Raw genomic sequence first — 16,363 nt, forward strand, 5'->3', positions numbered from 1 at the left:
TTGTTAGTATGCTATAGTCCAGAATGGCACTTTGGGAGAGGTACTTTGATTATGTTTAGATTGGCAAGATTTAGATTGCTAGAATATGACAGTTAAACAACTCTACATCCTCATAGGTGCTTTAGACCATAGTCTGAACACTGTAATCATTCATACTTAGAATATCTTAAATACTCCAGAGACTGAAGACAGGACAGAAATTCTCAGATTAAAAGGTTTCATGATACCTCGCTCCAAATTATATTGTGTTGATTAGGTTCTTACAGGAGTTGCAGGAGAAGATGCAGAGTGTCATGCAGCAAAATTGTTAGAAGTCATCATTCTACAGTGCAAAGGACGTGGCATTGATCAGGTCAGTGGAGCTAATTAATGATTTGTATGTGAGGCTTCAGAGAGAAAATCTTCCCTCCATTTTTTTTCTTTTTGGTTATTTGTTAAATATTCTGTACATTGTTATTTATGACCCCTGGATAAATTGGTTTAAAATTTAACCAATACATACTAATCTTATGTTTAATATGTACAGTATTTGTCAAATATGACTGGCATATTTTATGGCTACTTGTTATCATGCAAGAAGGTTTTGACTTTAGCTTTTCTTACAGTATGCTGTGAGAGTATTGCTTGATATATTACCACTTTGCAGTAAAATAGATTTAGTCATTAAATTTCCATGGTCAGTTTCAGTAAGAATTTTTTTTTTAGCTTTATTGAGATACCATTGAAATAGCTGTATAATATTGTATAAGTTGAAGATAAACAGTGTGATGAGTTGATGCATGTATATATTGCAGAAATGATTACCAGAGTAAGTTTGCCCAATAGGAATATTGTATATCCATGGTTGCTAGTGTGGCAAGGCTCTAAAACCTCAGTAAAGCTTTGTCTCTCTAAAATTGGATATCCTAGTGAAATGCCTCAACAAAAAAATCTATGGTATTATTTAATGGGATTGGCAAAGAGGGTAAATATGGATATGATAATTAGACTATTTACAATTTTGAAATATTTTGGTGCCTTTCTTTATAGTGCATTCCCCTATTTGTGGAAGCAGCTTTAGAGAGACTGACAAGAGAGGTGAAGACAAGTGAACTTCGAACAATGTGCCTACAAGTTGCCATTGCAGCTTTGTATTATAATCCACACCTACTTCTTAATACCTTAGAAAATCTTCGCTTTCCTAATAATGTTGAACCAGTTACAAATCATTTTATTACACAGTGGCTTAATGATGTTGATTGTTTCTTGGGGTAAGTGACATATATTGGATATTTGTTTATTTAACTTTGTAGGGAACTTAAGAAAAAAGGAGAAATTCTTTTATTTCTATTTTTTAGGCTACATGACAGAAAGATGTGTGTTCTGGGCCTTTGTGCTCTTATTGATATGGAACAGATACCACAAGTTTTAAATCAGGTTTCTGGACAGATCTTGCCAGCTTTTATCCTATTATTTAATGGATTAAAAAGAGCATATGCCTGCCATGCAGAACATGAGAATAACAGTGATGACGATGATGAAGCTGATGATGATGATGAAACAGGTAAGGGATTGTGATAGATGGAACCAAACTTCCCTACTTAGAAATATCACTGGGTATGACCTGTGGTAGCGCAGTGGATAAAGCATTGACCTGGAATGCTGAGGTTGCCAGTTCAAAACCCTGGGTTTGCCAGGTCGAGGCACATAAGGAAGCAACTACTATGAGTTGATGCTTCCTGCTCCTCTCCCTCTTTCTCTCTCAGTCCTCTCTCTAAAATCAATAAATAAAATATTTTTTAAAAAGGAAAAAGGTAAGACTATACTTTCAGGGATCATTTCTATAGTTTGTTACTAGGGAGGTTTCTCTGCTCGTGTAGAGTACCCGAAACCACGAGGAGGAGTTACAGTGTTCTCTCCTGAGCGTGAAGCCAGCTCTTGGTGTTGCTTGTGCAACTGCCTTTTGCCGTTGATGATCGTTCTTCTCTTCCTTTGGGAGAATAAGAGGGAGAGAACGCAGTCTGAGTGGTGTAAAAATAAATAAATAAATAAAAATACGAAAATGGTATTATGGACTTAACTTGTTTAATTAGCTCTTTTTCTAAAGATATGTGGGATCATAACTAAATGTTTTTATTTTCATTATTTATAGAAAGACTGGGGGCCATGAAGGCAGGAATTTCGGCTATTATCTTCTAACACCAAAGCACTTCTAGTCATTTATGGTTCTTAGCGTCGGCAAACATTTATCATTTATTAGTGTTAAAACCTAAGCATCCTGCCTGACCAGTGGTAGTACAGTGAATAAAGCTGGGGTCACTGGTTCAAAGCCCTGAGGTCACTAGCTCTGGGCTCAAGCTCAGCAGTGTGTCATCACTGACTTGAATACGGTAATCCATATGATCCCAAATCTCACCAGCTTGAACCCAGGGGGACACTGGCATGCTCTGGTCGAGGCTTGTACAAGAACCAATTAATGTACAACTAAAGTGAAAGCAACATAAGTTGGTGTTTCTCACCCTCTCACTGTCTCTCAAAACAAAACAAAAAAAAACTAAGCATCCTGTCAAATATAGTTAATCAGATGCTACCTAACACATTTTACCTATAAGGCACTGAAGACTACAAGAGAATAAATTAATAGAATGTTGGTTAAGAGAAGTTGTTATAATGGTTCCAAAATAAGACAGCTATTGCCATTTTTGTCTTTTATCATTTACTAACTTAGCCATTTAAAAATCTTGCAAAACGTGTGGATATAATATAAACTGTATTACTTTACTATTGGTGTTTGGTTTGCTATATACCATATGACCCAGAGTACACCAAGTGCTGAATCTCATATTATAAAATCCTTTTTCAAACCTATAATATTAAAAATTGTGGTTGGATTTCTTGCATTTCTATGAGTATTTTTCCCCCTGTTTATTGTTGAACATAAAATATATATATATATTTAAACACCAATTCTTGGAAACTCTTTCTTGAATTTAATCAGTTGTGATTTGTAATTTATGATTATTACTGTCAGTTTGTTGAGTAACAGAATATTGCAATACAGTATTAACAAAAGTGCCTATTTTATGACTTGGTGCAGAGGAACTGGGGAGTGATGAAGATGACATTGATGAAGACGGTCAAGAATATTTGGAGATTCTGGCTAAGCAAGCAGGTGAAGATGGAGATGATGATGATTGGGAAGAAAATGATGCTGAGGAGACTGCTCTGGAAGGCTATTCCACAATCATTGATGATGAAGATAACCCTGTTGATGAGTATCAGATATTTAAAGCTATATTTCAAAGTAAGTCAACTTCTTAGTAATTCATATACTTCTATAGGATTCATTTCCATTAACCAATATGTTGTTATATCTGTACCTTAGGGATTTGGATATATCAAACACAAATAGAATATGATTTAGGATTGTTAAAGTAATCCAAGTTATTTCTACTGTTGCCATAGTTTGAGAGCATTTTTTTTATCCTGTTTTTATTTAGATAACAATTTTGAAACATGCACATTACAGGAAAATAGTATAGTTCAAAATGTTTATACAGTGATAGTTCCTCTTTCCCACTTCTGATTTTAGCTTCCCAGCTCATCCCAGAAGTATCCACTCTTCTGTTTCTATTTGTGTTTGTTTATATTTTCTTTCAAACCCACACTTACCTGTATAATAATCAGACAATTTGTAAATAATGGCCTTGGAAATTTACTCCTTTTTTTTTTCGCCTGTGTCACAGTGTATATGGCTATAGAATACTGGTGCTAGTTTTGCTTTGTGTTTTTTGTGGGGGGGGTACCATCATGTATTTGGATTTCAACAAAATCCAACAGATGTGTTCTCCCATTCAGCTTAGAAATTAAAATTGGCATAGTTGAAATACTCTTTTCCCCCAGAGTTAACTATTGTAATTATTGTGCTGACTAGCATTCCTATGCATTACAGACTTAGTTTTCCCAGGCCATGACAGCGTTTTTGATGCAGGTTTGCAGAAACACAAAGCAATGGTTTCTGAGCTACATGGCAGGCAGCAAGAACTGAGGTGCCAAGAACTACTGAGTTGCTCTTATCCATGACTTTGTATTTTGTAAAATTAAATACATGTTAATCCCTAAAGGATTATGGGATTATAATAATAGATTGCTGTGCACAGTAAATGCCATAAAGTAGAAATATAAAATTGTGATTGAATGTCAGATTTCCCTGACAAGATTCCTAGCACACCAAGTACATGAGAATCAGAATTTTTTAATTTACTATATAAAAAATGTCCTTTTGTTGAAAATCTTTATACAGAGCCTGACCAGGCGGTGGCACAGTGGATAGAGCATTGGACTGGGGTGCAGAGGACCCAGGTTCAAGACCCCAAGGTCACCAGCTTGAGCATGGGCTCATCTGGTTTGAGCAAAGCTCACCAGCTTGGACCCAAGGTCGCGGGCTCAAGCAAGGGGTTACTCGGTCTGCTGAAGGCCCACGGTCAAGGCACATATGAGAAAGCAATCAATTAACAACTAAGGTGTCACAACGAAAAACTAATGATTGATACTTCTCATCTCTCTCTGTTCCTGTCTGTCTGTCTCTATCTATCCCTCTCTCTGACTCTCTCTATTAAAAAAAAAATCTTTATACAGAAAATTTTTTTTTCTGTTTACTCACCAGGCACATGCCCTTTGTATAGGTACTTAATTGAAATAGGGAAATACAGTGTGTCCGTAAAGTCATGATGCACTTTTTTTTTTCTTTTTTTTTTCTGAAGTTGGAAACGGGGAGGCAGTCAGACAGACTCCCACATGGGCCCGACCGGGATCCACCCCGGCACGCCCACCAGGGGGCGATGCTCTGCCCATCTTGGGGTGTCGCTCTGCCGCAATCAGAGCCATTCTAGCACCTGAGGCAGAGGCCACAGAGCCTTCCTCAGCGCCGGGGCAAACTGCTCCAATGGAGCCTTGGCTGCGGGAGGGGAAGAGAGAGACAGAGAGGAAGGGGGGGGGTGTAGAAGCAGATGGGCGCTTCTCCTGTGTGTCCTGGCCGGGAATCGAACCCGGGACTCCTGCACGCCAGGCCGACGCTCTACCACTGAGCCAACCGGCCAGGGCCTCATGGTGCACTTTTGACCGGTCACAGAAAAGCAACAAAAGACGATAGAAATGTGAAATCTGCACCAAATAAAAGGAAAACTCTCCCAGTTTTATACCTATTCAGTGCAGTTTGATGTGGGCTCACGCACAGATTTTTTAGGGTTCCTTAGGTAGCTATCCCATATAGCCTCTACAGACTCATCACTGACTGACAGCCTACTGCCTACCAGAACCGGGTTTCTCCACCAAACTGCCAGTTTCCTTCAACTGCTTATCCCATTGATAATGTCATTCCTATGTGGTGGTGCTTCATTATAAACGCGCTGATATTCATGTTGCACTTTGGTCATAGATTCGAATTTAGCGAGCCACAGAACGCATTGAACTTTCCTCTGTACCGTCCACATCTCAACTGGCATGGCCATGGGGTGCTCCACTATATACACGGTGTTATGTCATCATCTGCACATGAGCACATGCTGCCACATCAACCTACAGAAACTGGGAGGGTTTTCCTTTTATTTGGTGCAGATTTCACATTTCTGTCGTCTTTTGTTGCTTTCCTGTGACCAGTCAAAAGTGCACCATGAGCCTGACCAGGCGGTGGCGCAGTGGATAGAGCGTCGGACTGGGATGCAGAGGACCCAGGTTCGAGACCTCGAGGTCACCAGTTTGAGAGTGGGCTCATCTGGTTTGAGCAAAAAGCTCACCAGCTTGGATGCAAGGTCGCTAGCTCGAGCAAGGGGTTACTTGGTCTGCTGAAGGCCCACGGTCAAGGCACATATGAGAAAGCAATCAATGAACAACTAAGGTTGCAATGCACAACAAAAAACTAATGATTGATGCTTCTCATCTTTCCATTCCTGTCTGTCTGTCCCTGTCTATTCCTCTTTCTGACTCTCTCTCTGTCTCTGTAAAACAAAACAAAACAAAAAAAAAAAACCAAAAAAAAAAAAAGTGCACCATGACTTTACGGACACACTGTACATGGTCAGACTTACTACCAATATATCAACTTTACCTAGTGCATGTTTTCATGAACCATTGTGAAGTTTTTGATGCCTGGTTTTGTGACATGCTAGGAAAATTGATTCTTTCTTTGTCACAGATTGAGTTTGACCATTATTGAGGCTATAATATTAAAAATGTGTAAGCATCACTTTTAAGTACTTCAGAGCTTTCTATAGAAAGACAGTAGATATGTAAGAGAGGTTCTTGAATAGACAGTACAGAAGTAAATGAAACCTTTATTTTGTACCATTAATTTAGGGATTTGAGAACTCTAACCAAAGTAGTTTTGATTATTATCAAGTTAATTTGACTCTGAATTTTTTTTTTTAAGTGAGAGGAGGGAAGAAAGGGAGACAGACTCCTGCATGAGCCCAAATAGGATCCACCCAGCAACCCCTGTTTGAGGCCAAAGCTCAAATCAACTGAGCTTTCCTCAGCACTTGAGACTGACGCTGGGATTATAATAATAGATTGCTGTGCACAGTAAATGCCATAAAGTAGAAATATACAATTGTGATTGAATGTCAGATTTCCCCAACAAGATTGATGCTAGGACCAACAGAGCTATCCTCAGTGCCCGGGTTGATGCTGGGACCAATCGGAGCCACTGACTGCAAGATGGGAAAAGATAGAGAAGGGGAACAAGGAAGGGAAGAGAAGCAGATGGTCGCTTCTCATGTGTGCCGTGACTGGGGATCAAACCAGGGATGTTCGCATGCTGGGCTGACACTCTATCCCCTGAGCCAATGGCCAGGGCCACCTCTGAATTTTTTAATGTGGTTTATTACTTACCACATAAGGACTGACTTAGGCTCTGAATCCTTATTTGTCATAGATAAGAATTATGAAAAAGATTGGGGTTTTTTCGAGGCATTAAAGCTAAACCAGAATTTTTTCTCCCTGTATCCTTTGTTTCACAAGTAACAAATTATTTTTGAGGGAACATGAAAGAAGATCAGAATTTTAGTACTAGAGGTGGAATACAGGGAACAGAACAGAAAGGAGCTACTTGGCCTTTCTTATTATTGTCCTTTCCCCATTTCTTTTCAATAGCTATACAAAATCGTAATCCTGTGTGGTATCAGGCTCTGACTCATGGTCTTAATGAAGAACAAAGAAAACAGTTACAGGATATAGCAACTCTGGCCGATCAAAGAAGGGCAGCCCATGGTATGTTAATTGACAACTCCTCTTTAATGCATTTCATGATTGGATATAGCTTTAAATTTCTGTATTAAATGATTTTTAATTATATAGAACTGCAGTTGTTGCAGGTGATAGGAATTTGATCTCAAGGAATAAAATGAAGAAATGAATTTTGTGACTGGCTACAGTTTACTGATTTTGTGTTTTTCTGAAGTGAGAAGCGGGGAGGCTGACAGACAGACTCCCACATGTGCCCAACTGGGATCCACCTGGCATGCCCACCAAGGGGCGATGCTCTGCCCATCTGGGGCGTTGCTCCATTGTAACCGGAGCCATTCTCAGTGCGCAGGCCGACTTTTGCTCCAGTGGAGCCTTGGCTTCATGAGGGGAAGAGAGAAAGGGGGGGTGTGTGAAAAAAAGCAGGTGGGCGCTTCTCTTATGTGCCCTGGCTGGGAATCAAACCCAGGACTTCCACATGCTGGGCTGACGCTCTACCGCTGAGCCAACAGGCCAGGCCCAGTTTACTGATTTTAAGTGTAGCTAAAAACTACTTTTAGTGTGCAGAAGCTTTAATAAGGTTGCTCAAACACATAGTGATGGCTTGATAGTTGAAAATCCTATTAAAATAAAAAATTAAAAGTTATAGGAACTGCTCTCTCAGAATTATATTAAAGAAAACCCCAGACATATCCTTGTTTTCTCATATTTAAACATTCTGGCCAGTATTTTAGATAATGCATAGCCTAACTTTGGAACTTCCTTCCCAATATTAATAGTTAAGCTATTGTTAATATGTCGATTTCTTGTGTTCTCCAGAGTAGTAAGATGATTGCATGCTCTATTCAACTATCACTTACTTCTTTTCTAGAATCCAAAATGATTGAGAAGCATGGAGGATATAAATTCAGTGCTCCAGTTGTGCCAAGCTCTTTCAATTTTGGAGGCCCAGCACCAGGAATGAATTGAGTGATCACTTTCCTTCCTACTGTGTGATTGTAGTGATGAGCTTGTGTTCCTCCTAGTAGCAGTTCCAGAACTGGTTCATGTTATCTACTCTAAACTAATTGATCAATTGATGGACAAAAAAAAAAGTACCTGGATGTCAGACCTGATCATGCAACTTGGCACTGAAAAAGAAACCAGAGGGATTTTGTGGGGGGAGGCAGGAAACTTGGGGGAGGGGGTATTTTCTTTATTTTTGAAGAAAGTAACATTCTGACTGACAGTTCAAGTGACACTGTGGAAAAATGAAATGAGGGGATGTCATGAAGGCAGCTTTTCTTTTTCTGAGGAAAAAATAGGCATGGGCTACAGGACTATTTAAAACGTCTCATTTACAGTATAAGCTCAAAAGTAGATGTAATTTTTACACCTATGAGTATTTGTCTGATTTTTGTCTCTTTCTCACCGTTGAGTATCTACTCTTCATATGTAAATAAGGTCATTGACAACCTTATTCAATATTCATCTTTTCACTCATCAAAGATTGTTCCTGTGTAGATTATTGGACATTTATTGTAGCACTACATAACTGATTTTTAAAAATCTGTAAATGAATTAGCACTTTCATATTGAAACAAGCCTGCTAGCCTATGTATAAAATAGCAAAATGTTTGCTGTTTATAAAAAGAAGGGATGTAATGGGGTGGGGGGCTAGGGTAATTTCAAGTTATTAATTTAAAAATGAACTAGCAATTTTGTACCTGGTGACTTTGTGGTGCGCTCACCTCTGATAGTGACTTGAATTCGGTATGTTAAAAGAGGTTAATGATATTTCATTGCTGCTAAAAAATGGCAACACCCTCTGTGTCCTGTTTTTTCTTAAAGCTCTCAGTGTACAAGTGGATATTTGGATACAAGACCTTACTGTAACAAATAAAGAAAGGTGATATTTGAAGCATGTAAATTGGACATAAAGTTCTACTCTTAAAGAGTTATCAAGCGTTATGGCTAAACATTGATATATGCAATCTATTATTAAAAGAACTTAATTCGGCTATTATGTCTTGATTTGATTGCAGTGTCTTCCTGATTATAAATTTTTTCCTCAATGACCTGTTTTTATTCTGTACCTAGAAAGAGTGCAAATGCACACTTTTAAAATTTTACATTTAACACATGCCCTCCTCCCTTACCCCTTTTGTGGTATCTGATATTAAATAGATAGGCTGAAGGCACATGGTTTTCTCCAAAACCACTATTAATACCACTGCAAAAAACAAGCCAGCAGCAAGACAGTGTGGAGAGGTTGGCTTGCTTCCCTCTCTCTTAACTGCATGTTCAAAAATAAGCCTTTACTGATATTAAACATCTGTCAGATGAGTCATACATTGGGTTATTTTTTTATATACATATATACACACAATATTTCAAATTGAAAGCAACATCAATGGATTCAAAACTACTAAATGCTGTTATCTATAGCAGACTCGAAAATTTATAACTGTAAAAATAAAACATGCACATATTGATATTTAAAATGCATAATAAAACCCATTGGTGTTGTGTTTTTTTTGTATGCCAATAATTAAGGCACTATTGTTGGCACTGTATGATTTTCTATTTTAACACTGAAGGAGTGAAAGTATTTCCTATATTTATGAGTTTACTAAGAAAATCTTGGCAGAAAAAGAAAAGAAAAGAAAAAATTGTCTAAAATGTGTGGGTGAAAACTGTTAATCAAGTGTGTTTCTTCTTTTCTCTCCCAAGTTGGACATCATCTGTATACCCTAGACTGCTTAAGGGAATTTCATTATTATATAAAACCAATAAAAATGGAGTAGTTGTATATATGAAACATTGTGTACAGAGGGGAGATACAGTATTAAACATTTTTGTCTCCTTTTATCTTTTATTCCCTACCTAATATTTAGTCTACTTTTTAAAGTTTCAGAGTTCACTACTCTTTGAATTGATGATTCCAGTTTTCACATTGTTATTGGAAAACCATATCTAATAAAGGTTTTAGTTATTCCAGTGCACAGTATGAAAATTCTCATTGGTGAGGTTTTATGTCAAGAAAATGTACTGGTATGTCTTTGAGAACAAGTTTTATTGTTTCCTCTGTCATACAATCCAAATTAATTTCCATTTATGGCTTTTAACTGAAATTAAAGATCTTAAAATTAAACTATATTTAATATTAAATAGTGTTCAAATGGTAGTTTCTACTTCATCTAATATATAACTCAAGTATTTTCAGTATTCCCTTAAACATCAAATTATAGTTTCTTACAGGTTATGGATCTTGATATGCGACTAATTTTAGATAAGTTTATAGGACTTTTTATAATTTTTTGAGTCTACAAAAATGTAATTATTTGTGTATAGATTTTATTTTACAGCCTTTCTGGAAATTTCACATACCTGTAACTTTTTTAATTTATAGAATTCTGATTTTGTGTGGGTTCCAGTATTTGTCTTTTTTAGTGACTGATGACATATAGTCTTGACTTTTTTGTAAACTTAAGCCATCCATCTTTTAAAAACCTATTCATTTATCAGTATTAAATAAAGGAAGTTCATTTGTTTATCTGCAGATTATAAAATGGTGATTACTCACCTACATTTTTTATCAAGATGGTAACTGCTTGCTGCTCACCTCTGAAAGAAACCAGAGTGTAAAGCAGATTTGGTCAAACTACAGCCCCAGATATAGCCCCTGAAGTAAGTGTGAAGAGACAATCATTAAGAATTGTATTAATATGACTAATACAGGTCCCTGGGAAGATCTACATGATGCCATAAGCATATAGTAAGCATTCCAAAGTTTGTAAGGTGAATCACCTAAAATTACATTAAAACAGGTTACAAAAATGTCAGCTCTGTGTTTTGGTTTTACCTTTGATGAAGTTGGCCACCCTTGCACTGATACTTTTGTGCCTATGTTTCTTATAAAGAAAGGGAAACTAGGTCTCAGCTAGAAATTCAGGATTTTATCACTTTGGGAGGAATAAATATCTTTTTTTTTTTTTTTTTTTTTTTTATTTATTCATTTTAGAGAGGAGAGGGAGAGAGAGAGAAGGGGGGGGAGGAGCTGGAAGCATCAACTCCCATATGTGCCTTGACCAGGCAAGCCCAGGGATTCGAACCGGCGACCTCAGCATTTCCAGGTCGAGGCTTTATCCACTGCGCCACCACAGGTCAGGTCATCTTTTAAGTACTTATATTTTCTCTCAGAGAGTCAGACAGGGATAGATAGGGACAGACAGGAACAGAGAGATGAGAAGCATCAATCATCAGTTTTTCATTGCGACACCCTAGTTCATTGATTGCTTTCTCATATGTGCCTTGACCGCGGGCCTTCAGCAGACCAAGTAACCCCTTGCTGGAGCCAGCAACCTTGGGTCCAAGCTGGTGAGCTTTTTGCTCAAACCAGATGAGCCTGCACTCAAGCTGATGACCTCGGGGTCTCGAACTTGGGTTCTTCCTCATCCCTGCCCGACGCTCTATCCACTGCACCACCGCCTGGTCAGGCAGTACTTTTTTTTTTTTTTTTTTTAATTCATTTTAGAGGAGAGAGAGAGAGAAGGTGGGGAGGAGCAGGAAGCTTTCAACCCCCATATGTGCCTTGACCGGGCGAGCCCAGGGTTTGAACTGGTGACCTCAGCATTTCCAGGTCGACGCTTTATCCACTGCGCCACCACAGGTCAGGCAAGGCAGTACTTTTTTTATGTAAGGTAATCCACCTCCAGATTTTTGGGGTTTGTTTTTTTTTCACAGATTTTTGGGGTTTTTAATTTACTTTTTATGAATTTATTTTAGTGAGACAGGAACATAGATCTGTTTCTGTATGTGCCCTAAGGATCAAACCAGCAACTTCTGTGCTTCAGGACAATGCTTGAGCCAACTGAGCTATCCAACTAGGGCACCCTCCACATTTTTTTTTTCTTTTAATTTTTTTTTTTAAGATTTTTATTCATTTCAGAGACCGGAGAGAGAGAGAAAGAGAAGGGGGAGGGGCCAGAAGTATCAATTCCCATATGTGCCTTGACTAGGCAAGCTCGGTTTTGAACCAGCAACCTCTGTTTCCAGGTTGATGCTTTATTCACTGCACCACCACTGGTCAGGCTCTTTTTTAATAAGTTCCGATCATCAGAATGACTTTTTTGTTTACAGAGACAGAGAGTCAGAGAGAGGGATAGATAGGGACAGACAGGAATAGAGATAAGCATTAATCATTAGTTTTTTGTTGCTACGCTTTAGTTGTTCGTTGATTGCTTTCTCATATGTGCCTTGACCAGGGGTGTACAGCAGACCGAGTAACCCCTTGCTCGAGCCAGTGACCTTGGGTCCAAGCTGGTGAGCTTTGCTCAAATCAGATGAGCCCGCGTTCAAGCTGGCGAACTCAGGGTCTCGAACCTGGGTCCTCCACATCCCAGTCCAATGCTCTATCCACTGTGCTACCACCTCCACATATTTCATGTATAGATAGAAATTTCTTCTACTCTATTTGAATCCTGAATTTAAATGCTGCCTATCGGTCTGGGCTGGTTTGCTCAGTTAAGAGTGATGTCCCAAAATGACAAGGTTGCAGGTTCAGTCCTCAGTCAGAGCACACACAGGAAGAAACCAAGGAATGCACTACTGAGTAGAATAACAAATGAATGCTTCCCTCCCCCTCCTTTTCTCCCTTCCTCTCTCTGTCTCTAAAAATCAATAAAAATTAAGCCCTGGCCAGATAGCTTAGTTGGTTGGAGTGTCATCCCAAAGAATGGAGGTTACCACTTCAATTCCCTGATCAGGGCACATACAGGAGCAACTCAATATTCTTGTCTCCCTACTTCTCAAAAATTAAATAAATAAATGCTTCCTATTAGTCTTTTTTTTTTAAGGTTAAGATGGTCGAAGTTTTTTTTGTTAAGGCAATTCCTTTTTTATATAATTTTTTAATTTTATTTATTCATTTTTAGAGGAGAGAGACACAGAGAGAGAAGGGGGGAGGAGCTGGAAGCATCAACTCCCATATGTGCCTTGACCAGGCAAGCCCAGGGTTTCAAACTGGCGACCTCAGCATTTCCAGGTCGATGCTTTATCCACTGCGCCACCACAGGTTAGGCCTGAAGTTTTTTTTGTTTTTTATTTTTTACAGAGACAGTGAGTCAGAGAGAGGGATAGACCAGGACAGACAGACAGGAACTGAGAGAGATGAGAAGCATCAATCATGAGTTTTTTATTGCGCATTGCAACACCTTAGTTGTTCATTGATTGCTTTCTCATATGTGCCTTGACCGTGGGCCTTCAGCAAACCAAGTAACCCCTTGCTGGAGCCAGCGACCTTAGATTCAAGCTGGTGGGCTTTTGCTCAAACCACATGAGCCCGCGCTCAAGCTGGCGACCTCGGGGTCTTGAACCTGGGTCCTCTGCATCCCAGTCCAACGCTCTATCCACTGCGCCACCGCCTGGTCAGGCTCCTATTAGTCTTTTAATATTTCTTTCAAAATCCATCTAATAGCCTGAGCAGTGATGGTGCAACCTGAGACGCTGAGGTTACAGGTTTAAAATTCCCAGTTCTCCAGCTTGAGCATGGGGTCTCTGGCTTGAGCAAGGTGTCACTACCTTGGCTTGAGTCCCCTGGGTCAAGGCACATATGAGAAGAAATCAATGAACAACTAAAGTGATGCAACGAGTTGATGCTTATCTTCGTTGTTTCTCCCTCTAAAAAAAACAAAAAAAATCCATTTAATAAACTCAAACCAAAAATACAGGAGAACTTATTCACCCCGAAAAATGGCATCTACCTAAAACCTAAGGACTGAAAAACTCCCCACTATGATCAAGAACTAGACAAGGCCTGACCAGGCGGTGGCGCAGTGGATAGAGCGTCAGACTGGGATGCCGAGGACCCAGGTTCAAGACCCTGAGGTTGCCAGCTTGAGCATGGACTCATCTGGTTTGAGCAAAGCTCACCAGCTTGGACCCAAGGTCGCTGGCTCAGCAAGGGGTTACTCGGTCTGCTGAAGGCCCCGTGGTCAAGGCACATATGAGAAAGCAATGAACAACTAAGGTGTCGTAATGCGCAACGAAAAACTAATGATTGATGCTTCTCATCTCTCCGTTCCTGTCTGTCCCTGTCTATCCCTCTTTCTGACTCACTCTATCTGTAAAAAAAAAAAAAAAGAACTAGACAAGAATACCCTCTGTTGCCACTTCTACTCAACATTTACATGAGGATCTGGCCAGAACTATTAGGCAAGAGGAAAGAAAAGACATCCAGGTTGGAAAGGAAAAAGTGAATTCATAAATGACATTATCTTACAGAAAAATCTATGGAATCCACACACAGCTAATGACCGCCTACCAGGCGGTGGCACAGTGGATATAGCTCCGGACTGGGACACAGGAGGTCTCCAGCTTGAGCGCAGGCTCATCTGGTTTTAGCACAGCTCACCAGCTTGAATCCAAGGTCGCTGGCTTGAGCAAGGGGTCATTCGGTATCTGTAGCCCCTCCCCACTTAGTTAAGACACATATGAGAAAGCAATGAACAGGCAATCAACGAACAACTAAGATGCTGCAACGAAGAATTGATGCTTCTCTTGCCTGACCAGGTGGTGGCGCAGTGGATAGAGCATCAGACTGGGATGCGGAGGACCCAGGTTCGAGATCCCGAGGTCACCAGCTTGAGTGTGGGCTCATCTGGTTTGAGCAAAAGCTCACCAGCTTGGACCCAAGGTCACTGGCTTGGTCAAGGGGTTACTTGGTCTGCTGTAGCCCACTGTCAAGGCACATATGAGAAAACAATCGAGGAACAACGAAGGTGTTGCAATGAAAAACTAATGATTGATACTTCTCATCTCTCTTCGTTACTGTCTGTCTGTCCCTATCTATCCCTCTCTCTGAAAAAATTGATGCTTCTCATCACTCTTTCGGTTCCTGTCCCTCTTTCTGTCACACACACACACACACATACACACACACACACTACACACACACACACACACACACAAAAAGCTAATCACCATCAAGGGCATAGGATATAAAATCAATAATATACAAAAATCAGTTGTATTTCTGTATAGCAACAAAATGAAAGTGAAATTCAGAAAATTCCACCCTGACTAGGCAGTGGCACAGTGGATAGAGCATCAGCCTGAGATACAGAGAACCAAAGTTTGAAACCCCGAAGTCGCTGCTTGAGCACAGGCTCATCCAACTTGAGCAAGGGCTCACCAGCTTGAGCACGGGGTTGCTCGCTTGACCATAGGATCATAGACATGACCCAATGGTCACTGGTTTAAGCCCAAAGGTCACTGGCTTGGCTGGAGCTCCCCAGTCAAGGAACATATGAGAAAGCAATCAAAGAACAACTAAGGTACAGCTACGAAGAATTGATGCTTCTCATCTCTCTCCCTTTCTGTCCCTCTCTCTGTCTCCGTCTTCCATTAAAAAAATAAGAAAATTCCACGTACAACAGCATGAAAATATACTTATGAATAGATGTAACAAAACTACAAAATCGCTAGGCCCTGGCCAGTTGGTTCAGCAGTAGAGCGTCAGCCCTGCGTGTGGAAGTCCCAGGTTTGATTCCCTGTCAGGGCACACAGAAGAAGTGCCCATCTGCTTCCCCCTCCCTCCTCTCTTTTCACTCTGTCTCTCTCTTCCCCTCCCTCAGCCAAGGCTTCATGGGAGCAAGGTTGGCCCAGGCAATGGCTCCATGGCCACTACCTCAGGCATTAGAATGGCTCTGGTTGCAGCAGAGCAACACACCAGATGGGCAGTGCATCGACCCCTGGTAGGCATACTGGGTGGATTCCAGTCGGGCACATGGTCTGTCTGCCACCCCCCCTTCTCACTTTGGAAAAATATGAAATACAAAAAAGTAACTACAAAACTGTTGAAAGAAGACCTAATAAATGGAAAGACCTCCCATGTTCATGAATTGGAAAATAATACGAGGATGGAAATATTCAAGTTGATCTCTGTTGAGTAATTTGATGTAATTCCTATAAAATTCCACCTACTTTTTTGTTTTTGGCTTTTTATTTTTTGTGGCAGAGAAAGAGACAGACAGACAGGAAGGGAAATGAGAAGCATCAGTTCTTCGTTGCAACACCTTAGCTGTTCATTGATTGCTTTCTCATATGTGCCTTGACCAGAGGGCTACAGCAGAGCAAGTGACCCCTTGCTCAAGCCAGTGACCTT

General features: G+C 40.0%; 1 protein-coding gene and 1 non-coding gene across 2 annotated transcripts in view; both read left to right on the forward strand.

Moving 5' to 3' along the window:
• IPO7 (importin 7) overlaps positions 1-9,223 on the forward strand; it is a 78,321-nt gene extending 69,098 nt beyond the window's left edge. The window contains exons 20-25 of the mRNA XM_066250924.1: positions 257-352; positions 1,030-1,250; positions 1,338-1,543; positions 3,077-3,283; positions 7,129-7,245; positions 8,090-9,223. Coding sequence (XP_066107021.1) covers positions 257-352; positions 1,030-1,250; positions 1,338-1,543; positions 3,077-3,283; positions 7,129-7,245; positions 8,090-8,187 — 945 coding nt within the window. The 3' untranslated portion in view covers positions 8,188-9,223. The remainder of the gene's footprint in view (positions 1-256; positions 353-1,029; positions 1,251-1,337; positions 1,544-3,076; positions 3,284-7,128; positions 7,246-8,089) is intronic.
• On the forward strand, positions 1,796-2,009 carry LOC136321496 (small nucleolar RNA U3). The gene has a single exon (XR_010728691.1). It is a non-coding gene; the product is annotated as a small nucleolar RNA U3 (small nucleolar RNA).
• Positions 9,224-16,363: the final 7,140 nt, after the last annotated feature.

Source organism: Saccopteryx bilineata, chromosome 1 (genome assembly GCF_036850765.1).
Source record: "Saccopteryx bilineata isolate mSacBil1 chromosome 1, mSacBil1_pri_phased_curated, whole genome shotgun sequence".
Taxonomy (NCBI): domain Eukaryota; kingdom Metazoa; phylum Chordata; class Mammalia; order Chiroptera; family Emballonuridae; genus Saccopteryx; species Saccopteryx bilineata.